General features: G+C 42.1%; 1 protein-coding gene and 1 pseudogene across 2 annotated transcripts in view; one reads left to right on the top strand and one right to left on the bottom strand.

The window, feature by feature from the left end:
* Window positions 1-23,231, bottom strand: part of RASGRP4 (RAS guanyl releasing protein 4) — a 114,974-nt gene extending 91,743 nt beyond the window's left edge. For both annotated transcript variants that reach the window (XM_053721621.1, XM_053721622.1), the window contains exon 1: window positions 23,026-23,231. In XM_053721621.1, coding sequence (XP_053577596.1) covers window positions 23,026-23,048 — 23 coding nt within the window. In that variant the 5' untranslated portion in view covers window positions 23,049-23,231. The remainder of the gene's footprint in view (window positions 1-23,025) is intronic.
* A 2,392-nt stretch (window positions 23,232-25,623) lies between these two features.
* LOC128636459 (rho GTPase-activating protein 11A-like) overlaps window positions 25,624-27,985 on the top strand; it is a 119,251-nt pseudogene continuing 116,889 nt past the window's right edge.

Below are 27,985 nucleotides of genomic sequence, written 5' to 3'. Positions count from 1 at the left end.
GTAATAAAGGGATTATCTATCTTTTTAAACAACAACAATTCTGGTGTTTACTGTCCCTTTAAGCAGCGGATGCAGCAATCTACCCCACTGAAGTTAAGAAGCAGCAGTCGTAAGACTGTTGCTCCTTAACTTCTCTGCCACCTTTTAGGTGATCGGGATGATTGACACCCCCTGCTAGCGGCCAATTGGCCGCGAATGTGCAGGGGGAGACATTTAGCGATTTCAGGCGGACATGATTCGCTTCAGAGAATCATGTCCGCCCGCCATTTCATAATTCGGCCCCTATGTAAACTAGCACATAAAAACAAACTTGTGCATATATATTCACACATGCTCACACACACTCTCACACACGCACTCAAGCACACTTACACACTCTAACGCACACTCACACACGCTCTCACACACTAATACACACTCACACTCTTACACACTAATATGCACTCTCACACACACTCTAACACACACTCACTCTCACACACACATACTCTCTCACACACACACACACACGCTCTCACACACACTCTAACACACACTCATACACACTCACACACTAATACACCCTCACACACATACACACACTCTCACACACTAATATGCACTCTCACACACACTCTAACACACACTCACTCTCTCACACACATATACTCTCTCACACACTCTCACACACACTAATACACCCTCACACGCATACACACACTCTCACACACTAATATGCACTCTCACACACACTCTAACACACACTCACACTCTCACACACACATACTCTCTCACACAGAAAGACACACACACACAAACACAAAGACACGCACACAGATACGAAAGCTCTCACACACACACTCTCACACGCACTCAAATACACTCACTCTTTCACACACAGACTTACACACAGAGAAAGACACTGAAAAACACAAAGACACAAACACTCTCACACACAAATACACACGCACACACAGACACATACACAAGCAGGTGGCAACACTAGATAAGTTCTATATATTCACAAAGAATAAGTATTAATTCTCCCATATTGTAAGAGGAGTTTTCTCTATGTCTATATTATACTATTCACAAACTCAGCAATTGTAATATCTAGAGATTCATTTATATTTTCTGTAAGAGACATACTGTTTGACTTGAATAATAAAGACTATCTATAATTAAAAAAAATGGACAGTTATAGGGACAGTAAAGTCCAAAATAAACTTTCATACTTCAAAAAGGGCATGTAATTTCCTTCTTAATATAAGGAGAGTCCACGGCTTCATTCTTTACTGTTGGGAAATACAGAACCTGGCCACCAGCAGGAGGCAAAGACACCCAAGCCAAAGGCTTAAATACCTTTTCCACTTCCCGTATCCCCCAGTCATTATTTGCCTTTCATCACAGGAGGATGGCAGAGAAGTGTCAGAAGATTTCGGAGTTGTTCATCAGGAGGAGTATTTGCCCTTCGATATGGGACTGGAGTTTTAAGTAGTCTTGTCAGCCTGTTAGTGAGAGCATTGATGAAAGTTAGAGTCTGGAGATGTAGGGAGAGACTTCCTGCGAACCCATCCAGACTTCCTGCTAACAGCTCCTTAAGCAACCAGTGTTGACGAGTTTCACTGTCTGCTTTTTCTTCACTCAAGTCCATGTCAGGAGCAATGCTACAAGACAATCACACTTACGAGGCTGTGTTTCTGCACGGATTCTGGTAAGATCGTTTCAATTTTTACTTATGTTGAAAACGCTGAAGACAGGGTCACAGTGTGGCTCCTTTTATCTTAATAGAATCATGGGTTAATATCTACTGAGGGAGGTTATTGAACAGTGGGGATTAATCAAATGTGATTCTTTGATTTTATGCTGCTTTATGTGTGAGATTTTTTTGGGCTCATAGACTGTTGTTATGCGGTAACGGAACATACTGGTTTTTACTTTCACTTTGAATGCTGTGCAGCTTGTAGCTTGGCACGCTTTTTCTCATAGCAGGGGCGGTCCTGCCTTGTGCACCATGTGACTGGGTGTGGTCACACTTTCGTTTTCTCTTTCCTGACCGAGCTAGCTATCGGAAAAGACGATTGTTTCTCTGTTTGCCTGGGTCTAGGAGGTGGTGAGTTCCCCAGTCATTGGGAGCATAAAGGTGCCGTTTTGTGAGAAATAAAAAGATAATTTATTCTGTGTCTTATTGTTGTAAGTGCAAGCTATGGAGGATTCTGATATGCTTGAGGGTACTCCCTCTATTCCTAATAGTAATACCTGTCTATATTGTAAGGAGGCCTTGGTGTGCCCGCCCTCTCAACTATGTTCCATATTCATCAACAAGGTTATTATGTCTAAGAAGTTTAACCCCTTTAGTTCCATTATTCCCGGTCCTGGACTCTCAGCTGGAGTTGTGGGGTTCTGTCCCTTAAGGTGGATGGCGCTATCTCCACGTTAGCTAAGCGTACTACTATCCCTCTTGAGGATAGCTCATCATTCAAAATTTTAAAATAATAAAAATAAAATTTTATTTGGTCTAGGCTTGGACTCCATTATTCATTATCTGTTCTAAAAAGTCCCAACGTCAGCAGTCCGAGCAAACCAAGAGCACTTGGAAGCCGGCTAAATCTTGGAATAAATCCAAGCAGAACAAGAAGCCTGTCGAGAACAAGTCGGCATGAAGGGGCAGCCCCTGATTCAACACTGGATCGTGTAGAGGTCAGACTGTCGCTGTTTTCAGACGCTTGGTTCAGGGACGTGCAGGATCCGTGGGTCCTGGAGGTCATAGCTCAGGGATACAAGATAGGTTTCAAATCTCATCCACCTAAGGGCAGATTTCTCCTCTCAAGCCTGTCTTCAAAACCAGAAAAGAGGGAAGCCTTTCTGGGGTGCGTGTGCGGGATCTGTGCTCCTTAGGTTTCTATCACAGAAAGAGGTTTGGGATACTATTCAAACCTGTTCGTGGTCCCAAAGAAGGAGGGAACTTTCCGCCTGATTCTGGACCTAAAGTGCTTAAACAAGTTTCTAAATGTCACTTCTTTCAAGATTGAGACAATAAGGTCCATCCTTCCTCCGGGTCAGCACTTCCAGTTCATTGCACTTCTGTTTGGTCTAGCTACTGCTCCAAGAATCTTTACAAAGGTTCTATGGGCTCTCCTGGCCGTCGCCAGAACCCAAGGTATAGCAGTAGCTCCCTACTTGGACGACATTCTGGTTCAAGCACCATCCTTTCGTCTGGCGGAGGAGCATTCAATATCTCTTCTCTCCCTTCTGCGATCACATGGATGGAAGATAAACTTAGAGAAGAGTTCTCTTATTCCAAGCCCCAGGGTAGAATTCCTGGGTACTATAATAGACTCAATATCCATGCGGATATTTCAGAGACGTTGCAAGCTAGCTTTGGCATGTCTTGCCCTCTGGATCTCCTTAAGGCCATCTGTGGCTCAGTGTATGGAGGTGATTGGTCTCATGGTGTCCAGCATGGACATAATTCCCTTTATGACATCCTTTCTAAGACCATCCTGGGAAATTGTAACTACGGACGCGAGTCTATCAGGATGGGGAGCTGTTTGGGGTGCCAAGAAGGCACAGGGCCTGTGGTCTCAGGAGGAAGCTCCCTCCCAATAAAATTCTGGAACTTCGAGCAATCTACAATGCTCTAAAGGCTTGGCCTCTTCTGGGTTTATCCCGGTTTATCAGATTCCAATCAGTCAATATAACCTTGGTGGCATTATATCAACCATCAGGGTGGAACGAGAAGCTCACTAGCAATGAGGGAAGTATCTTGTATTCTGGAGTGGGTGGAGGCACCCGGAATGTGTCAGCGATCCACATTCCGGCTGTGGACAACTGGGAAGCGGATTTCTCAGCAGACAATCCTTTCATCCAGGGGAATGGTCTCTCCATCCCGAAGTGTTTGCGGAGATATGCAACATGTGGGGGACACCAGAGATAGATCTAACGGCGTCTCGTCTCAATACTAAGCTACCCAGGCGGAGCTAATAGATGCATTAGCGGTGCCTTGGAGGTTCAGTCTAATCTACCTTTTTTCCGCCATTACCACTCCTTCCTTGGGTAGAGGCTCACATTAAGCAGGAGCAGGCGTCAGTAATACTGATTGCTCCATCATGGCCGCGAAGGACGTGGTTTGCGGATCTAGTGAGGATGTCATCTTCTCCTCCATGGAAGTTACCTTGCCGCAGGGATCTGCTGGAACAGGGTCCTTTTGTTCATCAAAATCTAGATTCTCTGAGGCTGACTTGCCAAGAGAGGATTTTCTAAGAGAGTTATTGATACTCTCATTCAAGCTTGTAAGCCAGTTAGTTACTTGTCGCATCTATCACCTTATGTGGAGAACCTACTTATTCTGGTGTGAAGAGCGTGGATTTCCTTTGCATAAGGTTAAGGTTGCCAGGATTCTATTGTTTCTCCAGGATGGACTGGAGAAAGGGTTTTTCAGCCAGTTCCCTGAGGGGACAGATTTTGGCCTTTTCTGTTTTACTGCACAAGAGGCTCTCTGAGCTTCCAGATGTTAAGTCTTTTGTTAAGGCTCTGATTAGGATCAGACCTTTGTTCAGATCTTCATCTCCCACTTGGAGTCTGAATCTGGTTCTTAAAGTTTTGTATCGGGCTCCGTTTGAGCCTATGCATGAAATTGACATTAAGTTGTTGTCCTGGAAGGTTCTTTTTCTACTGGCTATTGCTTCTGCGTGCAGAGTATTTGAAATTGCCGCCTTGCAATGTGAGCCTCCTTATCTGATTGTCACGCTCGGCCGCTGGGAAGCTCCGGCGGTCCTCTCTGTGTGCTTGATTGGCAGGTAGTCTGAGCCGCCCCTTCCTGATGATGTCACTACCAGGCTTTTTATTCCGGGCTTCCTGTTTCTTCAGTGCCTGTTTGTTTGTTACTCTTTGTGGCACCTGTGAGGACTTCGCTGTGGAAACTCTCTAACTGCTGATTTTCTGTTGCCAAACTCTGCATAGACTGACTATGTTGGGTTAACCCTCAAACTTCCTGATAATCTGTTGCCAAACATTGCAAGTACTGTTTATTCTATGAAACTCTCAATCTGCATGTTTACCTGTTGCCAAACTCTGCAAATACTGTTTATTCAGTGTAAACCTTCAAACTGCTTGATATCCTGTTGCCAAACATTGCAAGAACTGTTTATTCTGTGAAACTCTCAAACTGCATGTTTACCTGTTGCCAAACTCTGCAAATACTATTTATTCAGTGTAAACTCTCAAACTGCATGATAACCTGTTGCCAATCTCTGCAAGTACTGATTAATCTGTATTAACCCTCAAACTACCTGTTATCCTGTTGTCTAACTCTGCATGTACTGACTATTCAGTATTAACCTACAAACTGCCTGATAACCTGTTGCCAAACTCTACAAGGACTGACTACACAGTGTTAACCCTCAAACTGCCTGATAACAAGTTACCTACTCCTGCATTATTAACTGTTTCTTGTTTTACCCTTCCTCTGTCTGAGTATAAGTGGACTATCCCTGCTCTCCTGATTCTGTGGAAGACATTTCCTGAAACCAGTTCCTTACTCAGAAGTCTATTTGGCTGATATCTTGAAATACTTTGGCTAACCCTGCTCCATATCGTGAGTACATTGTTTTTTAGAGGTTGTCGTGGGGTCACGTCCTGGATTAAACTCAGAGTGCAAGGATGTTGTTTAAGTTTGCCCTAGCATTTCCGTTTTTCTTCTGGACATTTCCTAACCTGACAGTACAAACGGGCCATAATATGGACCCTGGTGAGTTATCCAGGGCTGTGGCTCTACAAGGGCAACTTCTAGGAAATCATTCTGCTCATTTGCAATCTTTGGATTCCAAGCTTGACCATATTACTGCTCTGCTACATAACCTCTCCGCTCCTTCTCAAGCTACTGTGACTCCTGCTGCAGCTGCTACTAGCTCCAATGCTGTCTTTAACCCACCTCAACCTGTTGGACAGTATATACCACGAATCCCACTTCCAGATAAATATGACGGTAATCCTGAAGAATGCTGTGGATTCCTTAATCAATGTCGTTTACACACAGAAACAATCTTCACGTTTTTTCCAATTCTACTTCCAAAATCACCTTTATTATTTCCCTCATGAAGGGTAAGGCTCTAGCCTGGGTGTCTCCTCTTTTAGAGAAGAATGATCCTTTACTACAGGATGTGGAATTATTTGTGTCCATTTTTTCTTCTGTTTTTGACAAGCCTGGGAGGTCTACAGCAGCAGAGGCAGGATTGTTGGATCTGAGACAGGGATCCCTTTCGGTAGCTCAAAATGCTATTGAATTCAGGACTTTAGCCTCAGAAACTGATTGGAACCATGGAGCCTTACGGGCAGCCTTTCACAAGGGACTTTGTGGACGCCTTAAGGATGAACTTGTATTTCGGGAACTCCCCGATTCATTGGAGGGTCTTATCAATGTGTGTATTACTCTTGATGCCCGGCATTCTGAACATCTTCAAGAGAGAGATAGGAATCGGAGATCCTTTGTTAAATCTTCTTTTCATCCTCCTATTCAAACCTCAAGTCTGTCTAATAATAATTCCCAATCTCCTGAGTCTGTGGAACCCATGGAAGTAGGAGCTATTAAATTGTCAGAAACTGAACGCCATAGAAGGCTGTATTGTTGTACCAACGGAAATTTACTGAAGGACTGTCCTATCCGGCCAGTAAAAGCCAAGACTTAACTTTGATAGAGGGACAGAGTTAACCCAGAATCCCATGTCTTCCCTCAATTCTAAACTTTTTGTTCCTGTAACTATCTCTTTTGGAGACACCAAGTTTCGAGCTCAAGCCCTCATTGACTCTGGAGCTGCTGGAGTTTTCATTGATTCAAACTTTGCTGACTCTCTCAGAATTCATTGATTCAAGCTAAGAAACAGTTAATTAAGGTAACCACTGTAAGTGGACAGCCTTTAGGTTCTGGTATCATACAAAATTCTACCATTCATCTTCTTTTGTCTGTGGGCATACTCCATTCTGAAATTATTTGTTTTGACGTCATCACTTCTCCCCACATACCGTTGATTCTGGGGTTACCTTGGTTGCAGCTTCATGATCCAGTCTTCTCATGGTCTAAAGGAGAACTTATTTCCTGTGGAACTACCTGTTTCAAACATTGCCTGCAAAATCCCTCAAAACCATCTTGTCCTGTCGTAGCTATGGTGGAAGTTCCTGATTCATTGCCTAATTACTATCATGCCTTTAGTGATGTGTTTTCTAAAAAGGAGGCTGAGACATTACCTCCACACCGGATATTTGACTGTCCTATCGAATTGTTTTCAGGGGCTCCTCTACCTAAGGGAAGGACCTATCCCCTCTCTAGTCAAGAAAATGTCTCTCTTGAGGAATACATAAAGGACAACTTAGCCAGAGGATTTATTCGTCCTTCCTCATCACCTGTGGGTGCGGGTTTTTTCTTCATTGGGAAAAAAGATGGAGGTCTCCGTCCCTGTATCGATTATCGGGCCTTGAATCAGATTACTGTCAAAACAGCTATCCTCTGCCGCTCATTCCTGAGTTATTTGATCGTCTTCAAGGTGCTTCTATTTTTTCCAAGTTAGATCTCCGTGGGGCCTACAATTTGGTCAGAATCCGTAAAGGAGACGAATGGAAGACGGCATTTAACACTAGATTTGGTCACTACGAGTATCTAGTAATACCATTTGGATTGTGCAATGCACCAGCAGTATTTCAGCACTTTGTTAACGAAATCTTCAGAGGTTATCTAAATCAATTTGTTATCATTTATCTTGATGACATTCTGATCTATTCCAAAACATTACAGGAACATGTACATCATGTAAGACTGGTACTTCAGAGGTTACAAAACAATTCCCTGTTCGCTAAATTGGAGAAATGCTCTTTTCATCAGAGTTCCATTCCCTTTTTGGGTTATATCATTTCAGAATCAGGTTTTGAGATGGATCCTGCTAAACTTTCGGCTATCAAGGACTGGCCCAAACCAACTACTCTCAAATCCCTGAAGAGGTTTCTTGGCTTTGCCAATTACTATAGAAAGTTTATTAAGAACTTTGCTGACATCACGTCTCCCCTCACTTCTCTTACTAAGAAAGGGCAAAATTGTAAGAACTGGTCCACTTCGGCAGTACAGGCTTTTGAAACACTAATATCAGCATTTTCTTCTGCACCTCTTCTCAGTCATCCAATTCCTGATCTCCACTTTATTTTGGAGGTTGACGCTTCTTCTATAGCAGCTGGAGCTGTTCTCTCCCAACGTGATCGGACTACCAGCAAGATACATCCCGTGGTGTTCTTTTCGAAAAAATTAAATCCTGCCGAGTTAATTTAGATTGTGGGCAATAAGGAGCTTTTGGCTATAAAATTAGCTTTGGATGAATGGAGGCATTGGTTAGAGGGTACCAGTCAACCTTTTTTCATTCTGACAAATCATAAGAATCTTTTATACCTCCATACAGCTACTCGTCTCAATCCTCGTCAGGCTCGGTGGGCCTTGTTCTTCTCCAGGTTTAATTTTGTACTTTCCTATGTTCCTGGTTCAAAAAATTCCAAGGCAGATGCTTTATCTAGGCAGTTCCAATCTTCTGAGCCTTCTCCTTTAGATTCTGAACCAATACTACGTCCAGTCAAAGTTTTGGTTCAAGTATCCTCTTTTCCAGTACAGGCTTTACATGCTGCTCAAGTCCGGGTACCATCTTCTTGCCAACTACCTTCTGGTATCCTGTATGTACCCAAAGGATTACGTCTTAAACTTCTACGTTAGGCTCACAACAACATTTCAGCAGGTCATCCTGGAATAACCAATACTTTGTGGAAACTGAAGCAGCATGTTTGGTGGTCCACTATGAGGAGGGATGTTAAGGATTATATTGCTGCTTGTAGTTCTTGTGCTTTGAACAAACAATCTTCTCATCGACCGTTTGGTCTATTACACCCTTTTCCTATTCCTCATTACCCTTGGTCTCACTTATCCATGGACTTCATTACAGATCTTCCTGTTTCTGCTGGAAATACGACCATTTGGGTAGTGGTGGATCAGTTCTCCAAGTCTGCTCACTTCATACCTCTTCCAGGCTTGCCTTCAGCTCAAAGACTTTCTGAACTCTTTGTTCTACATATATCTCGTTTACATGGTTTTCCTACTGACATAGTCTCAGATCGCAGAGTTCAATTTGTTTCCAAGTTTTGGAGGTCTTTTTGTAAGCATTTTGGAATCAACATATCTCTTTCTACTGCACATCATCCTCAATCCAACGGACAGACTGAGCGTGTAAATCAAGCCTTGGAATCTTTTCTTAGACATTAAGTAGACCATCACCACTCCAACTGGTCTCAGTTATTGCCTTTGGCGGAATTAGCTCACAACTCACGCTATAACGCCTCATTACAGACCTCTCCCTTTAAGGCAGCTTATGGTTTTGAACCTAGAACCTTTCCTATGATTACCAGTTCTACTGAAGTCCCTGGAGCAGATCGTATTGTGAAAAATCTCAGTAACCACTGGCAACTCATTCGTCAAAATCTACTTTCCTCTTCCTTAAGACACAAGAGATATGCTGATCGCAGAAGGTGTAAGGCTCCTTTACTTTGTACTGGAGACAAAGTATTTTTATCCACCAGATTCATACGTCTAAAACAACCTTGTACTAAGTTGGGTCCTAAGTACATTGGACCTTTTCGAATTGTTTCCAAAGTTTGTTCTTCTGCATACCGCCTGGCTTTACCCAAGACTCTCAAGATCCATCCAGTGTTTCATGTCTCCTTACTCAAGCCAGTCATCTACAACCAGTACTCTATCAAGAGTAAACCACCTCCTCCACTTTCCGTAGAGGGAACTTCTGAGTTTGAAGTCAGCCAGATTTTGGATTCCAAGCTACGGGTGTACTACCTGGTCCATTGGAAGGGTTATCCTATCTCTGAACGATCTTGGGAACCAGCCTCTCATGTTCATTCTCCAGCTCTTGTCAAGTCTTTTCACAAGAAATACCCTGCCAGGCCCGGTCGAGTCCCCCGGAGGAGTCCTTGAGGAGGGGGCACTGTCACGCTCGGCTGCTGGGAAGCTCTGATGGTCCTCTCTGTGTGCTTGATTGGCAGGTAGTCTGAGCCACCCCTTCCTGATGATGTCACTACCATGCTTTTTATTCCGGGCTTCCTGTTTCTTCAGTGCCCGTTTGTTTGTTACTCTTTGTGGCACCTGTGAGGACTTCGTTGTGGAAACTCTCTAACTGCTGATTTTCTGTTGCCAAACTCTGCATAGACTGACTATGCTGGGTTAACCCTCAAACTTCCTGATAACCTGTTGCCAAACATTGCAAGTACTGTTTATTCTGTGAAACTCTCAATCTGCATGTTTACCTGTTGCCAAACTCTGCAAATACTGTTTATTCAGTGTAAACCTTCAAACTGCTTGATATCCTGTTGCCAAACATTGCAAGAACTGTTTATTCTGTGTAACTCTCAAACTGCATGTTTACCTGTTGCCAAACTCTGCAAATACTGTTTATTCAGTGTAAACTCTCAAACTGCATGATAACCTGTTGCCAATCTCTGCAAGTACTGATTAATCTGTATTAACCCTCAAACTACCTGTTATCCTGTTGTCTAACTCTGCATGTACTGACTATTCAGTATTAACCTTCAAACTGCCTGATAACCTGTTGCCAAACTCTACAAATATTGACTACACAGTGTTAACCCTCAAACTGCCTGATAACAAGTTACCTACTCCTGCATTATTAACTGTTTCTTGTTTTACCCTTCCTCTGTCTGAGTATAAGTGGACTATCCCTGCTCTCCTGATTCTGTGGAAGACATTTCCTGAAACCAGTTCCTTACTCAGAAGTCTATTTGGCTGATATCTTGAATACTTTGGACTCAGGCTAATCCTGCTCCATATCGTGAGTACATTGTTTTTTAGAGGTTGTCGTGGGGTCACGTCCTGGATTAAACTCAGAGTGCAAGGGTGTTGTTTAAGTTCGCCCTAGCATTTGCGTCTTCTTCTGGACATTTCCTAACCTGACACTGATGTTCCATTCGGATAAGGCTGTCCTACGTACTAAGTTAGGGTTTCTCCCTAAAGTCGTGTCAGACCGCAACATTAATCAAGAGATTTTTGTTCCTTCTTTGTGTCCTAATCCTTCTTCTTCAAAGGAATGTTACTTCATAATTTGGAAGTGGTTCGTGCCTTGAAGTTTTATCTTCAGGCTACTAAGGATTTTAGACAAACTTCTTCCTTGTTTGTGGCATATTCTGGGAAGCGTAAGGGTTAGAAGGTCTCTTCAACTTCCTTATCTTTTTGGTTGAGGAGTCTTATCCGGTTAGCTTATGAGACAGCGGGACATAGACATCATCAGAGAATTATGGCTCATTCTACTAGAGCAGTGGCTTCCTCTTGGGCCTTTAAGAACGAGGCCTCTATGGATCAGATTTGTAAGGCACCTACCTGGTCCTCCTTACACACTTTTTCTAAATTTTACAAGTTTGATGTTTTTGCTTCAGCTGAAGCAGCCTTCGGGAGATAGGTTTTGCAGGATGTGGTTCCCTCAGATTAGGGTCCGCTTCTATTTTTGTCCCTCCCGTTATCATTCAGTGTCCTCTAGAGCTTGGGTATATGTTTCCCAACAGTAAAGAATGAAGCTGTGGACTCTTCTTATATTAAGAAGGAAAACATAAATTATCCTTACCAGATAATTTAATTTCCTTCTGTATAAGGAGAGTCCATGGCCCCGCCGTGTTTCTCTGATGGGCGGCCCCCTAAATTTATATTTCTCTTCTGGCACCTTTTATACCCTAATATTTCTCCTACTGTTCCTTGTTCCCTTGGCAGAATGACGGGGGGATAGGGGAAGTGGGGGGAGGTATTTAAGCCTTTGGCTGGGGTGTCTTTCCCTCCTCCTGGTGGCCAGGTTCAGTATTTATCAACAGTAAGGAATGAAGCAGTGGACTCTCCTTATACAGAAGGAAATGAAATTATCTGGTAAGCATAATTTATGTTTTTAAACAACTTTGCAATTTACTTATATCACCAATTTTGCTTTGTTCTCTTGGTATTCTTAGCTGAAAGCTAATCCTAGGTAGGCTCATATGCTAATTTGTTAGACCTTGAAGGCCGCCTCTAATCTAAATGCATTTTGACAGTGGAGTTATTTATGAGTCAGTACTGATTGGTTAAAATGCAAATCTGTCAAAAGAACTGAGGTAAGGGGGCAGTCTGCAGAGACTTTATTTTTTTATTTTAATAATTTTTATTGAAGTACAAAAGTCTGTGTATAATACAGAGTCTATAGAAAAAAAAAAAGAAAAAAGTAACTGTTCAACTATGGGAATAGATATCAACAAGCAAAAGTATAAATAAGATGAACATATCATAGTATCTGTTTTAATCTGCAGCGACAAGAGATTTTATCCAGTGTTCAAAGGTCCCTGAATTTGCTTTATTTAGAGTTTAGAGGAGTATTTGATCTAATATATGATCGGATACTCGCATGGTCTGGCATTGATTTATGATGCTATAATTTTCCCTGGTATATGGAGTAAATTATCCTTCTGAAGTTACTAGTCAACTGTTGGATTTAGTCCTCAGAAAGTATACAAGATTAACAACCAGTGGTAAGGTAATATAATATAGCCCCCAACAGATTAAGTAGAGGTGGGGGATCATACAGATATTATCCTCCTTGAATATACAGGGCTGTAATGTTTTAGTGGGTCTGGAGGTGTGCTAATACTGAAGGTCTCACAAAGTATATCAAGCTTATTGACTAGCTGGACTGTCAGAGGAGAACATATGAGCCTATAGATAATAATTCTAATTAATGTTCTATAAACCAACTGGAAAGCCTCTCTACTAGAAGCATAGTATAGATGTGTCACTTAACAAACAGTAGTACCCCTGTGGTCTCATAAATGGAAGAGGATATGTGGGGATTCTAATAGTACAAGGTCAAAGGTGAATGCATCTATCATTAGCTATTGAATAGGATAAATATTAACAGAATTATGGTAATAGATCTCATGCAAAGCAATTGAGATGACAGAGTAACAGTATTTGAATAGCCATAAATATGAGAGAACATGAAACTGCCTTTAGTGACTTAAAACACATTCCTCCACAAATACTTTGCGTTTCAAATTTGTTGTTATGAACCACTAGTACCTTGACCTTAGTATTACGCAGAAGATATATTGACACTTTTATCAAGTCTCTGTAAAAGGCTAGGGACAGATTTTTACATACATATATAAAAAAAAAAAGTGTTCTGTCATTGTGTAGTTTAGACTTAGCGATCCCCAGGGGACATCTTATAGCTAGTCCATGCCAGATCGAGTGAAGCTTTCTCAGACGACTCCTATTTTAATGCCTGTGTGTGTTTGCTCATGTCCCCCCTCTAATCTTCCGTGTTGGCTCACATAGATAACTCCTGAGGGATCGCTTTCTGTGTTCTCCGTATTTTGCTAGTGCTAGATGAGGAGCCTTCCTGCTCTGTGATATTACCTCAGCTTTGGAGCTGCTGGCTACTTTTGAAGCTTTGGACATGCTGGCTACTATCATAGATCCAAGATGGGGCCGGTGCTTCTAAGTTAGCGACCTTTGGTGGCATGCATGATATTTTTATATGTAGCATGTCTAGCGTGTCCTCCCCTATGTGTCTTGTCCCAATAAGGTGGTAGCTGCGGTTCGGATCTCTCCATGGTCACGGTGGATGTAGAGGTTCGTGTGTAATGCTCGTGGTATACCCCTCTATCAGACAGAACTCGGCCAGTAGTCTTGTTATCCCGGTGTCGAGCCGGAATGATAGGGAATATCCCAGAGCAAAGAAAGTTAGTAAGATGAGGAGAGCGGCACTCACCACAGGCAGGACAGTCCCTAGCGGCAACGGCAGAATAGGGCAAGGCAAATCACTGAAATGGTCAGACAGGCAGGATACGGCAACAGTAAAGCAGTCCAAGGACAAACCACTAGAATGGTCAGGCAGGCAGGGTTTGGCAACGGTAAAGCAGTCCAAGGGCACACCACTAGAATGGTCAGGCAGGAAGGGTTCAGCAACAAAGATGAGTCCAGCAATTCAGGAGTTAAACAGGTAGAGTAGTCAGACAGGCAGGTTCAGCAGCAATATCTCAATCCAGCAATTCAGGGATAAACAGATAGAGTCGTCAGACAGGCAGGTTCAGCAGCAATATATATCAGTCCAGCAATTCATGGGTATGGCAGGCAGAGTAGTCAGATAGGCAGGGTTCAAACACAGCAAGGCAAAGACTAAAACGATCTATCACTCCCAGGAGTACACAAAGTAACACCTATACTTAGGGCAGTGATAGATCGAGAAGAAGTGATACAAATAGGTGCAGGATTCGCGCCCAGGCGTCAGGACCGGAGAGGAGCGTGCAGTGATGACTTCAGCGCTGCAATACGCCTCCGGACCCGACACAGCCCCTGGCAACGAGCAGGGAAGGAGACGCCGCGCCCCTAGCAACGGCTAGAGCGGGACGGTGTGACATCGTGGGCCTGACTTTGCGAGAATCGCTGTTGTGTACACGCAACTTCAGGGGGGCATGGCGCAGCGTCTTTAGCTGCGGTATTCACCCATGAGTGTTCCAACACTATGCTTTGGTCAGAAATAACTTTGTTCTTGATATTACTACCAGGAACTACGGTGCTCTTCTCTTCTGTGCTAGACTCCTGGTGGTGCGTAGGTGGATTCACTTCTTGCGGCTGTTCCTCCATTTTCAGATGGCTTCAGAAGTCCAATCTAAATGCCGTCTCTATGTTGCTGCAGAGTTGAATTCTATAAGACTCCAAGATTGAGCTTATTATCAAATTGTATTATCAATAATCTCTTTATTCTCCATTGCTTGTATCACGCATTGAGAGTAGTATCTGGAGTTTTCAGTGATAGTACACTATATACCTGGCTTGCAAGGTACCGGGGGGGGTGTTGAAATCCTCTCACTGAGGAGCCTGTCTTAGGCCTCAACGTTCCGGATCAGTTATCAGGGGTGGTATACCCAATATTGTGGTATCATTCGATTCAGCTGAATATGTAGTTTCTAGTTATCAGGTTGAGGTAGATGGATGATCCTCTTAAACACCGATAAAAGTCATATTATCAATGTTCCACTCAGAGCAACCGATATTGCAACCATTTAAGGTGCTGCCCAGAGACACACCCCCTTACCTATCTTTTTAAACAACAAAAAATCTCTTGTTGACTGTCCCTTTAAGTGTCCAGTGTTTTTGTGAAAATTTTACAGGACAGCCTGCTAAAATACTGGACTGTCTGGTTGATTACTGGACACCTGGCAACCATAGGTTTAAATAAAAAAATATTCCACTCACTCAAGCAGTTATTATTACTGATAAGGCAAAGTCAATTTTTGAAGATCTTAAACACACTTGAAACACAATTTTTTTTTGCGTTTCAAATAAAGCAGTTTCTCAACCGCAGCCCTCAAGTACCCCCAACAGTCTAGGTTTTCATTATAGCTGAACCAGTGCACAGGTGAAATAATCAGCTGATCAGTAACCATGGTTACTAACCTGCTCTCACCCATCAGCTGATTATTTCACCTGTGCACTGGTTCAGCTATAAGGAAAACCTGTACTGTTGGGGGGTACTTGAGGACCACGGTTGCGAAACAATGAAATAGAGCATGCATTTAAAACAACTTTCCAGTCTATTATAAAATGTGTTTCATTCTCTTGGTATCCTTTGTTGAACTTAAAGTGAAGGTCAACTTCACGCAACTGCCCCACGGCATCGGATAAACTTTGCAAAATGAGGGTGGGTTTAATTCATCAAATTTTTTAGATTTTATTATTTTTTTAAATCTTTACCTTTTGAGCGCTCCGACGATAAGCGCATCTCTCCCACCCGGCATTTTGTCAAATTAATTGACAGATGAAGATTCTTAAAAGAAGGAATGCTTGTTTCCCCCCCGGGGCGTTCAGTCCCTTTGCATAAACGTCACGGCCCGGGGGGGGGGAAACAAGGATTCGTTCTTTTAAGAATCTTCATCTGTCAATCAATTTGACAAAATGCCGGGCGGGAGAGATGCGCTTATCGTAAGAGCGCTCAAAAGTTAAAGATTTAAAAAAATAATGATATCTAAAAAATTTTATGAATTAAACCCACCCTCATTTTGCAAAGTTTATCCGATGCCGGGGGGGGGGGGGGGATGTTGCGTGAAGTTAACCTTCACTTTAAAGGGACATTCTACAATAGAATTGTTATTGTTTTAAAAGATAGATAATCCCTTTATTACCCATTCCGCAGTTTTGCATAACCAACACAGTTATATTAATATACTTTTTACCTCTGTGATTACCTTGTATCTAAGCCTCTGCAGACTGCCCCCTGATCACATGACTGTGACTATTTAAAATCTATTGAGTTGCATTTAGTACTTTGTTGTGCTAACTCTTAAATAACTTCCCAGGCGTGAACACAATCACCTAGATTACAAGTGTTGCGCTAAGTGCAACCCAAGTGCGGTATGGTTTTTGTTAGGCTCCTGCAAGCGCTTTCACCTCCCTAGCCTCGACAGTCCTTATGTTATTAAAAAATATTTCATAACATAAGGGCCCCTATTTAACAAAGGTCTTGCGGACCTGATCCGACAGTGCGGATCAGGTCCGCAAGACCTTGCTGAATGCGGAGAGCAATACGCTCTCCGTATTCAGTATTGCACCAGCAGCTCACAAGAGCTGCTGGTGCAACGCTGCCCCTGCAGACTCGCGGCCAATAGGCCGCCAACAGGGAGGTGTCAATCAACCGTACTCGATCGGGTTGATTTACGGCGATGTCTGTCCGCCTGCTCAGAGCAGGCAGACAGGGTTATGGAGCAGCGGTCTTTGTGACCGCTGCTTCATAACTGCTATTTCTGGCGAGTCTGAAGACTCGCCAGAAACACGGGCCGTCAAGCTCCTTTCGGAACTTGATAGATAGGCCCCAAGGACTGATGAGGCTAGCAAGGCTGAAAACTCTCGCTGGAGCCTAACAAAAACCATACCGCACTTGTGTTGCACTTAGCGCAACACTTGTAATCTAGGTGAATGTTATCTATATGGCCCACATGAACTATCAGTCTCCTGTTGTGAAAAACAAATACAAAAGCATGTGATACGAGGCTGGCAATAGAGCCTTTGAAACAGGTAGAAATTTAGAGGTTTAAACATTATAAAGTATATTAATATAACAATGTTGGTTGTGCAAAGCTGGGGAATGGGTAGTAAAGGGCTATCTATCTTTTTAAACAATAACAATTCTGGTGTAGACTGTCCCACGGTTGCAGGCAGACCTGTACCTGAAGAGCTCCAAAACTGCATCCGCAGCCTCGTAAACGGAGCGCAAAGTTGTGTAATGTAATGGAAAGCATTTTAATTTTACACTAGAACGCCCCTTTAAATTATTATCTTGTTTTCCAACTTTGTCCTTTAAAGGGACACTAAACCCAAATGTTTTCTTTCATGATTCAGATAGAGCAGCAATTTTAAGCAACTTTCTAATTTACTCCTATTATCAATATTTCTTTGTTCTCTTGCAATTTTTATTTGAAAAAGCACGAATCTGATGATAAGAGGTGGCCCATTTTTGGTTCAGCATCTGGGTAGCGCTTTCTGATTGGTGTCTAAATGTAGCCACTAATCAGCAAGTGCTACCCAGGTGCGAAACCAAATGTGGGCCGGCTCCTACACTTATATACCTGCTTTTTCAAATAAAGATAGCAAGAGAATGAAGAAAATTTGATAATAGGAGTAAATTAGAAAGTTGCTTAAAACCACATGCTCTATCTGAATCACGCAATAAAAAATTGTGTTTAGTGTCCCTTTAAGTAGAAAGAAGCAGCATTACCATTACTAATTATAACTGGATCATCTATATCAGGGGTGGGCAAGCGATAGTTTGCGATCTACCAGTGGACCGCGAGTGAATTTTGAGGTGACCGCCTGGAAGATTTTAAAAGTCTGCATAATAAGAGAAGCTTTTCTCACACATCTAGATTCTGAGTGAAGAGCCTCGCCACTGTAGATGTATGAGAAATGTTTCTCTTATGCAGACTTTTGAGATCGGCTATGAGTCTATGACGGCGGTTTGTGTACTTCAGCATGCGCAACGCTGCTTTAGCTGAACTCGCTGCCCCAGCTTTGGTTACTGCCTGTCCCAAACTCTCCTACTTTTTGTCTCAAGAGCGGTCAGCCCATAGTACAGACTCTTCATGCGCCAGGCTGAGATGCTACTCGGTATCCCTGGGTTTGGCAGGTCCTGCTCTGTCTGATATTCTGCTGCTACTTTCTAGTTCTGTCCTCCGTTACTTGTCACCAGGCTCTGCTCTGTCTGATATTCTGCTGCTACTTTCTAGTTCTGTCCTCTGTTACTTGTCACCAGGCTCTGCTCTGTCTGATATTCTGCTGCTACTTTCTAGTTCTGTCCTCCGTTACTTGTCACCAGGCTCTGCTCTGTCTGATATTCTGCTGCTACTTTCTAGTTCTGTCCTCCGTTACTTGTCACCAGGCTCTGCTCTGTCTGATATTCTACTGCTACTTTCTAGTTCTGTCCTCCGTTACTTGTCACCAGGCTCTGCTCTGTCTGATATTCTACTGCTACTTTCTAGTTCTGTCCTCCGTTACTTGTCACCAGGCTCTGCTCTGTCTGATATTCTGCTGCTACTTTATAGTTCTGTCCTCTGCTACTTGTCACCAGGCTCTGCTCTGTCTGATATTCTGCTGCTACTTTATAGTTCTGTCCTCTGTTACTTGTCACCAGGTCCTGCTCTGTCTGATATTCTGCTGCTACTTTATAGTTCTGTCCTCTGTTACTTGTCACCAGGTCCTGCTCTGTCTGATATTCTGCTGCTACTTTATAGTTCTGTCCTCTGTTACTTGTCACCAGGCTCTGCTCTGTCTGATATTCTGCTGCTACTTTCTAGTTCTGTCCTCCGTTACTTGTCACCAGGCTCTGCTGGGTGAATGGTCTGGTGGTGTTTTTTCCCAAGGTCTGTTAATCCCCTCAGGTTCTTTTACTTACTCTGTACCAGGCTTTGATGCTGCTCTCTGATACTTTCTCTGACACACTAATATTAGCTATACTTTGTGCTAGTTTCTGCAGCTTTCTGTCCCCAGAATTTGTTGTCACCAAATTGTGCAGGTCGGTGCTGTTGCTGCTATACCAGTCTTTGGTTGCTGTGTAAGGCGGTACCGAGCATGCCGCTGTCACTGTCCCAACTATTTGCAGTAGTCTTCAGCTAGTAGTGGACAGATGGAGAGCAGCCAACAGGACCTGCCCGCTAATCAACCTGACATGGCGTCCAGCCAGTAAAATTACTTAGTAGAATGAGTCTGTCTATGATTGGCCGAGAATAGTTCATTGTCATCGTTGTACCTGATCTGTGGGTTTCCATCTGTTCCTGGCTTGACTACTCCACTAGCCCTAGACTCGAGCCATCTTGCTTGTGAGACTACTAATTCATACGCAGGCACAGTACACAGATAAGGTTGCTTGATGGTCCCAGCATGACGTAAAGAGAGCTCTCGCAGTAAGTAAAGAGCGTGGCTGTATTTATTATTGTAGTGGACGGATGGAGAGCAGCCAACAGGACCTGCCCGCTAATCAACCTGACATGGCGTCCAGCCAATAAAATTTCTTTGTAGAATGAGTCTGTCTATGATTGGCCGAGAATAGTTCATTGTCATCGTTGTACCTGATCTGTGGGTTTCCATGTGTTCCTGGCTTGACTACTCCACTAGCCCTAGACTCGAGCCATCTTGCTTGTGAGACTACTAATTCATACGCAGGCACAGTACACAGATAAGGTTGCTTGATGGTCCCAGCATGACGTAAAGAGAGCTCTCGCAGTAAGTAAAGAGCGTGGATGTATTTATTATGAAAGGGACAGTCAAGTCCAAAAAAACTTTAATAATTCAAATAGGGCATGTATTTTTAATCAACTTTCCAGTTTACTTTTAGCCCCAATTTTGCTTTGTTCTCTTGGTATTCTTAGTTGAAAGCTAAACCTAGGGGGTTCATATGCTAACTTCTTAGACCTTGAAGGCCGCCTCTAATCTAAATGCATTTTGATAGTTTTCACCACAAGATGGCATTAGTTCATGTGTTTCATATAGATATCATTGAGCTCATGCACGTGAATTTACCGAGGAGTGAGCACTGATTGGCTAAAATGCAAGTCTGTCCAAGGAACTGAAATAAGGGGGCAGTCTGTGGATGATTAGATACAAGGTAATTACAGAGGTAAAATGTGTATTATAACTGTGTTGGTTATGCAAAACTGGGGAATCGGTAATAAAGGGATTATCATTCTTTTAAAACAACAACAATTCTGGTGTTGACTGTTCCTTTAAAGAGCATGTCTTATTTTTAAAGCTGTATTATTTGTGGCAAAAATACAATTTTCACCCAGCAAGTCCTATTTGTTGCAAAAATACAATTTTCAGCCAGTGACTTGTGGTTTTTTTTTTTTTTTTAGATAGGTGACCACGTTACTTGGAATAAAATTAGAGGTAGCCCTTGCCTTACAAAAGACTGCCCACCCCTGATCTATATGATCTGCCTGTCATAGATGAATATTTATCTACACCATTATCTCTGTGCCCATATGCAAACATATCTGAAGATTTTCCTGTTTGAGCCCATGTGAGTGAACCTTAATGATTAATCCAATAACAGTTACACTATAGACTCTGTTAGGTCTTCCAATGAATTAGTAACATGCAGATGTTCCTTAGTACCTACAAATCACTGTTAGTTCTGATTCAACCTCAGCACTTGTTCTGGGGTAATGATGGTCTTGAAACCCAAATTTATTTTTGTGTTATAGTACTGTGATTTGCTCTGTGTCTATCTATCATCTATCTGTCTGTCTGTCTGTCTGTCTATCTATTACCTATCTATCTATCTATCTATCTATCTATCTATCTATCTATCTGTATATTATTTATCTATCTGTCTGTCTATCTATCTGTCTGTCTATTATCTATCTACCTGTCTGTCTATCTGCCTCTAGCTGTCTACGCTTCATCATTTTGTGTCCTTTTAACCAGTGGCGGTTAGAACTTAAACTGTGTGTGTGTATGTGCATGTGTGTTTGTGCGTGCGTATGTGTGTGCTTGTGTGTGTGCTTGTATGTTTGTGTGTATATATGTGTTTGTGTGTGTGTGCTTGTGTGTGTATGTATGTATGTATGTGTGTGTGTATATATGTGTGCTTGTGTATGTGTGAGTGTTTATGTGTGTGTGTGCGTGTGTTTGTGCGTGTTTGTGCGTGTGTTTGTGTGTGTGCTTGTATGTGTGTGTGTATATATGTGTTTGTGTTTGTGTGTGTATGTACTGTATGTATGTGTGTGTATGTGTGTATATATGTGTGCTTGTGTGAGTGTGTATGTGTGAGTGTTTATGTGTGTGTGCTTGTGTGTGTATGTATGTATGTGTGTGTGTATATATGTGTGCTTGTGTATGTGTGAGTATTTATGCGTGTGTGTGTTTATGCGTGTGTGTATTTGTGCGTGTGTGTGTTTGTGCGTGTGTGCGTGCTTGTGCATGTGTGTGTTTGTACGTGCATGTGTTTGTGTGTGCGTGTTTGTGCGTGTGTGTGTGCGTGTGTGTTTGTGCGTGTGTGCGTGCGTTTGTACGTGTGAGTGTTTGTGCGTGTGTGTGTTTTTGTGCGTGTGAGTGTTTGTGCGTGTGTTTGTGCGTGTGTGCATGTGTGTGTTTGTGTGTGTGTGGGGTGCGTGGCTAACAGAGGTGGTTAAAAAGTTGAAAGACAGAACACTGATCTTAACCATCCTTTGCTCCAAGATATAATCTATAAATTCCACTAAATTGATGATGATTGCTTCGGACCTGAGGAAACTTTCAGAAACTAGTCTTTCTTTTTAAATGTAAAGTTAGTCTAATAAACGGTATCACCACTTGTGTGTGTGTTCTGTGTATAAAAGTTATATGAGCTGAGAGAGCGCTCTTATTTTTGTTACTGTGAGCGCAATGTATCAATCACTGTTGGACAGGGGTGTACATATTCACCCCTGTGCGCCCGAACTCTCCTCTGGCCATGAAGCAATCCGCTGTCTGCATTTAACTTTGCACACAAGCGCTACTTTGCGCTTGTGTGCAACCCCGCTCCTGCTTGCGCACAACCAATCACACGCGGGTAGAAGCTGTCACTCAAGGTGGAGAAAAGGTGGAGAACTGGGTAGGGAAACAGCGGTCGGATAACCGCTGCTTAATAAATCCTAACTGAAGGTTCTCTTGTGCGAACCTGCAGTCAAAGTGGAGAACAGGGCTTGATAAATCTAGCCCTATGTATTAATTGTTACACAGCGCCCTGGCAGTTGTTGTTTACTGATGAGAGTGCAGGACATCTCTAGACTTTATGTGTGTATGTATGTATGTGTTTATATATATATATAAATATATATATACTCTGTATATTTGTGTGTGTGTGTGTGTGTATATATATATATATATATATATATATATATATATATATATATATATATATATATATATATATATATATATATATATATATAAAAAAGAAAAGGTGCCGGTACTCAAAACAAAGGTGCCGGTACTATATTGATTGATATATTCTGCTCAGTAACTTTCAGAAAAGCAAATGGACAATATTATTTACAATGTCAGATGTATTTTGCAGCCTTTTTGTGTGAAAACTTGAGTATTTACATGATAATTACAAATTTTACCTGTTATGAGTTGGCAGAGGTGGGGGTACTCAGTACCGGTGAGTACCCATACAAAAAAGCCCTGTATATATGTGTGTATATATATATATATATATATATATATATATATATATATATATATATATATATATATACACAGTGTATATAAAAGACATCTAGAATACTACAAGTTATAAAAAAAATGAGAAGCCAGACTGAACAGGAAGCCACAGCAGAGTGCAAGTTTCCTTCATAAACCGGGTTCCTATATTTTTATACAAGTGTTTGAGATTTTCCCACCCAGTTGTCATATAAAATCAAGCGCAGAGGGTCCTCACCCCTCAGCAGAAATGTGGAGCACAGTGGTCTCACCTTTTGCTGTCCTTACGGTTCATTTTGCCCAGATATTGAGTGCCGCAGACAGATGGGGAGTGTGGGGTGACCCCCTAAAGATGGAACAAAGTGAATCCGTCCTGATGTTAGAATTTGTCTTTTTTACTAGGGTCCCGTAGATAGACTCGCACCCTTGGTAAGAAAATCCATGAGCGATGGGAAGAAGGTTTCTGGTAAAGAGGAACTGTGTGTGTACAAGTGGCAGGGTGTAGTGTGTGGCTTCAGTACTTGCACAATGTGTGACACTAACCTCTGGGGCTGCACGCTTAACTCTTTAGTAGCACGAATGTCAGGACAGGCTGAGACCATGCTGGCTGCTTGTATAATGTAAAGTGAACCTCTAAATGCACATTATTAGGACTAGCTGAGACAGTGCTGGTTATTAAATGCAGGGTGATCCCCTGACTGTGTGTAATCAGGAAAGACTCAGACATTGCTGGTTATCTATCTAATGTAGGGTGAATTTTCCACTGCTCATTAACAGGACAGGCTCAGACGGTGCTGGGTATCTAATGCAGAATGATCCCCTGACTGTGCATAATCAGGACAGGCTCAGACAGTGCTGGGTATCTAATGCAGGGTAATCCCCTGTCTGTGCATAATCAGGACAGGCTCAGACAGTGCTGGGTATCTATTGCAGGGTGATCCCCTGACTGTGCATAATCAGGACAGGCTCAGAAAGTGCTGGGTATCTAATGCGGGGTGATCCCCTGTCTGTGCATAATCAGGATAGGCTCAGACAGTGCTGGGTATCTATTGCAGGGTGATCCCCTGACTGTGCATAATCAGGACAGGCTCAGACAGTGCTAGGTATCTAATGCAGAATGATCCCCTGACTGTGCATAATCAGGACAGGCTCAGACAGTGCTAGGTATCTAATGCAGGGTGATCCCCTGACTGTGCATAATCAGGATAGGCTCAGACAGTGCTGGGTATCTATTGCAGGGTGATCCCCTGACTGTGCATAATCAGGACAGGCTCAGACAGTGCTAGGTATCTAATGCAGAATGATCCCCTGACTGTGCATAATCAGGACAGGCTCAGACAGTGCTAGGTATCTAATGCAGAATGATCCCCTGACTGTGCATAATCAGGACAGGCTCAGACAGTGCTAGGTATCTAATGCAGAATGATCCCCTGACTGTGCATAATCAGGACAGGCTCAGACAGTGCTAGGTATCTAATGCAGAATGATCCCCTGACTGTGCATAATCAGGACAGGCTCAGACAGTGCTATGTATCTAATGCAGGGTGATCCCCTGACTGTGCATAATCAGGAGAGACTCAGACAGTGCTGGGTATCTAATGCAGGGTGATCCCCTGCCTGTGCATAATCAGGACAGGTTCCGACAGTGCTGAGTATCTAATACAGGGTGATCCCCTGACTGTGCATAATCAGGACAGGCTCAGCCAGTGCTAGGTATCTAAAGCAGAATGATCCCTTGACTGTGCATAATCAGGACAGGCTCAGACAGTGCTAATTATCTAATGCAGAATGATCCCCTGACTGTGCATAATCAGGACAGGCTCAGACAGTGCTAGGTATCTAATACAGGGTGATCCCCTGACTGTCCATAATCAGGAGAGGCTCAGACAGTGCTGGGTATCTAATGCAGGGTGATCCCCTTATTGGGCATAATAAGGACAGGCTTAGACAGTGCTGGGTATCTAATGTAGGATGACTCACTGGGTGCATGTTATCAGGACAGGCTTAGATAGTGCTGGGTTTCTAATGTAGGGTGCGCACTTGATTGCATATTATCAGGACATGCTCAGACAGTGCTGTCTGTCTAATGTAGGGTGACCTCTTGATTGCATATTATCAGGACAGGCTCAGAAAATGCTGTCTGTCTAATGTAGGGTGATCACTTGATTGCATATTATGAGTACAGGCTCAGACAGTGCTGTCTGTCTAATGTAGGGTGACCACTTGATTGCATATTATCAGGACAGGCTCAGACAGTTCTATCTGTCTAATGTAGAAGGCCTCACTGTGTGCACGTTATCAGGACATGCTCAGACAGTGCTGAGTATCTAATATGGAGTAATTCTTTAATTAGTTACTATCAGGACAAGCCTAGACTGTGCTGGATATTTAATTAGTGTAGTAGTTCTGAGTGAATTTCTTATATAGAGTGAACACTTGACTGCATGTTATCAGGACAGCAAAAGACAGTACTGTACGTTTAATGTAGCATGACTCCCTGAATGCCCATGATCAGGACAGGCTTAGATAATCCTGGTTGTTGAATATTGTGTGTTCCACTAACTGCACAAGATCAGAGCTCAGATATTAATAGATGTGTATCTACTATAGGGGGGCTCCTGACTGCATATTATCAGGACTGTCTCAGACAGTGCTGAGTATCTAATGTGCCCCCCACTACACATTATCAAGACAATCTCAGACCATCCTGGGTGTTTATCTAATGCAGTGACACCTTTACTGCCCAGGCAGCACTGGTTCTGTCTATGTGAATCCAGTCCAGGTTTTTTGGTGTGCTGACCCATAATGCAGTGCAGATACATGATGTGGGGCAGGTGGTTGTGTTAGGTCCAGACTGACAGTGAATAATCCTCTGTGTTTGCAAACAATATGGCTGGAGCATAAGAATCAAACTGACCTGGCAGAGACCTTTAACAGGTGAAATGGGACAAAAATGAGCTGTAATGAGATTGGGGTGGTTTAATACATTTTCATATTTTCTCCTAGTATTCTAACAAATCTCCTTTCCATGGGAACATACTGAGGTAGGCTCTGGAACTTGTGTTTGTTACAATAACAATGTTATGCATATAGTGTTCAAGATGCGTGGGTGTGCGCCTGAGAGTACCTCGGTATGCTTGGACAATAAATAGTTGAAGCCAGAGAGATTTTGTAGCAGATCTATTCTATATTTTAATGCAGATATAGATATTTGATTTAAAAACCAGTTGGTCTAAAAATAGACGACACAGCTGAGAAACAGAACTGTCAGACTCTCTGTAGATCACTGTGTTCCTAAAATGAGGTTGGATAGAGAAAAAAAAAAAAAAGACCCATTTCTTTTCAAATTTTTGTGTTAATTAAGCAAACAATCTCTGCCCCACCCCAGTGCTCCATTTCAAGAACAAAGCAAATTTGATGATAAAAGTAAATTGGGAATTTGTATAAAATTGCATGCCCTATCTGAATCATGAAAGTTTAATTTTGATTAGACTGTCCCTTTTTATAAACATAAAAACAAATTGGGATAGAGACAAAATATAAAAATATGTACTCTAATTATTTTACACGCAAATTTACACTGCAGTGCCTCACCTTAAAGGGACAGTCAAGTCCAAAAATGTTTTTCTTTATGATTTAAATAGGGAATGTAATTTTAAACAACTTTCCAATTTACTTTTATCACCCATTTTGCTTTGTTCTTTCGGTATTCTTAGTTGAAAGCTAAACCTAGGAGGTTCATATGCTAATTTCTTAGACATTGAAGACTGCCTCTAATCTTAATGCATTTTGACCACTAGAGGACATTAGTTCATGTGTTTCATATAGATAACATTGAGCTCATGCACGTGAAGTTACCCTGGAGTGAGCACTGATTGGCTAAAAGGCAAGTCTCTCAAAACAACTGAAAAAAGGGGGCAGTCTTCAGAGGCTTAGATACAAGGTAATCACAGAGGTAAAAAGTGTATTTCTATAACTGTGTTGGTTATGCAAAACTGGGGAATGTGTAATAAAGGGATTATCTACCTTTTTAAACAACAAAAATCCTGGTGTTGACTGTCCCTTTAAGTCTTTCTTTTTAGTTTCCAAATTGTACAGCTTTACCCCCCCCCCCCCACACACACACACAATTACTTTTATGGCTGTATCTATAGCCACCATTGCTTTGGTAGAATGCAAGACTTTAACACTCATCTGCTGGAGCTACCTAGAAGCAAATAAGCTGCTCTTAACTCAGTTGAAATAAAATGCCTGTGTTTCTGATGCTAAACACTGATGGGGGGGGGGGGTGGATCAGACCTCTCCAGACTGCATGGCTATGTAAGTCATTTTGCTTATTTTTTTAAATGATTTTAAAATATTTGCAGGCAATTTTTAACATTTTTTTTTATGCAAACTACTTTTTTTTATTAGCCCTTTAGGATATGCACAAATTTCAACATGTTTTATGGCACTATTAGTAGAGCCTTGACAATGGATATATTGCTCTAAAAAGGTACATATTATTGTCTTAAAGGGACAGCAATGTTAAAATTAAAGGGATAGGACAGTCATTAACAAACTTGCATGATTCAGATAGAGCATGTCATTTTAAGACACTTTTAAATTAACTTCAATTTTCAAATGTGCTTTGTTCTCTTGGTATCACTTGTTGAAAAATGAATATGCACATATCCTTAGCTAGTGGAAGCTGCTGCTGATTGGTGCCTGCACACATTTTGTCTCTTGTGATTGGTTAACTAGATGTGTTCAGCTAGCTGATTTTAGTGTAATCTTTTTTTTATTATTCAATAAAAGATACCAAGAGAATGAAGCAAATTTGATAATAGAAGTAAATTGGAAAGTTGTTTAAAATTCTATGTTCTATCTAAATCATAAAAGAAAATGCTGTGGGTTCCTGTACATTTTAAACTTTTATGATTCAGATAGAAAATACAATTTTAAACAACTTTCCAATTTACTTCTATTATAAAATTTGCTTCATTCTCTTGGTATCTTTTATTGAATAATAAAACTAGGAGCTCAGGAGTGTGCACGTGTCTTTAGTACTCTATGGCTGCAGTGTTTTACAACATTGTATAACAAAGCTACAAATAATGCTGCAAAACACTGCTATAGAGTACTAAAGATACGTACTCAGTTTTCTCTGTTTTTCTCCTCCGCGATGTCCGCATGGCCCGGCCGCCTCGCCCGCCCAGACAGTCACCCATCCGGCCCCGCTCTTATGAGCCT

The sequence above is a fragment of the Bombina bombina genome, chromosome 7 (genome assembly GCF_027579735.1).
Source record: "Bombina bombina isolate aBomBom1 chromosome 7, aBomBom1.pri, whole genome shotgun sequence".
NCBI lineage: Eukaryota > Metazoa > Chordata > Amphibia > Anura > Bombinatoridae > Bombina > Bombina bombina.
This window is presented reverse-complemented; position numbering and strand designations above follow the sequence as displayed.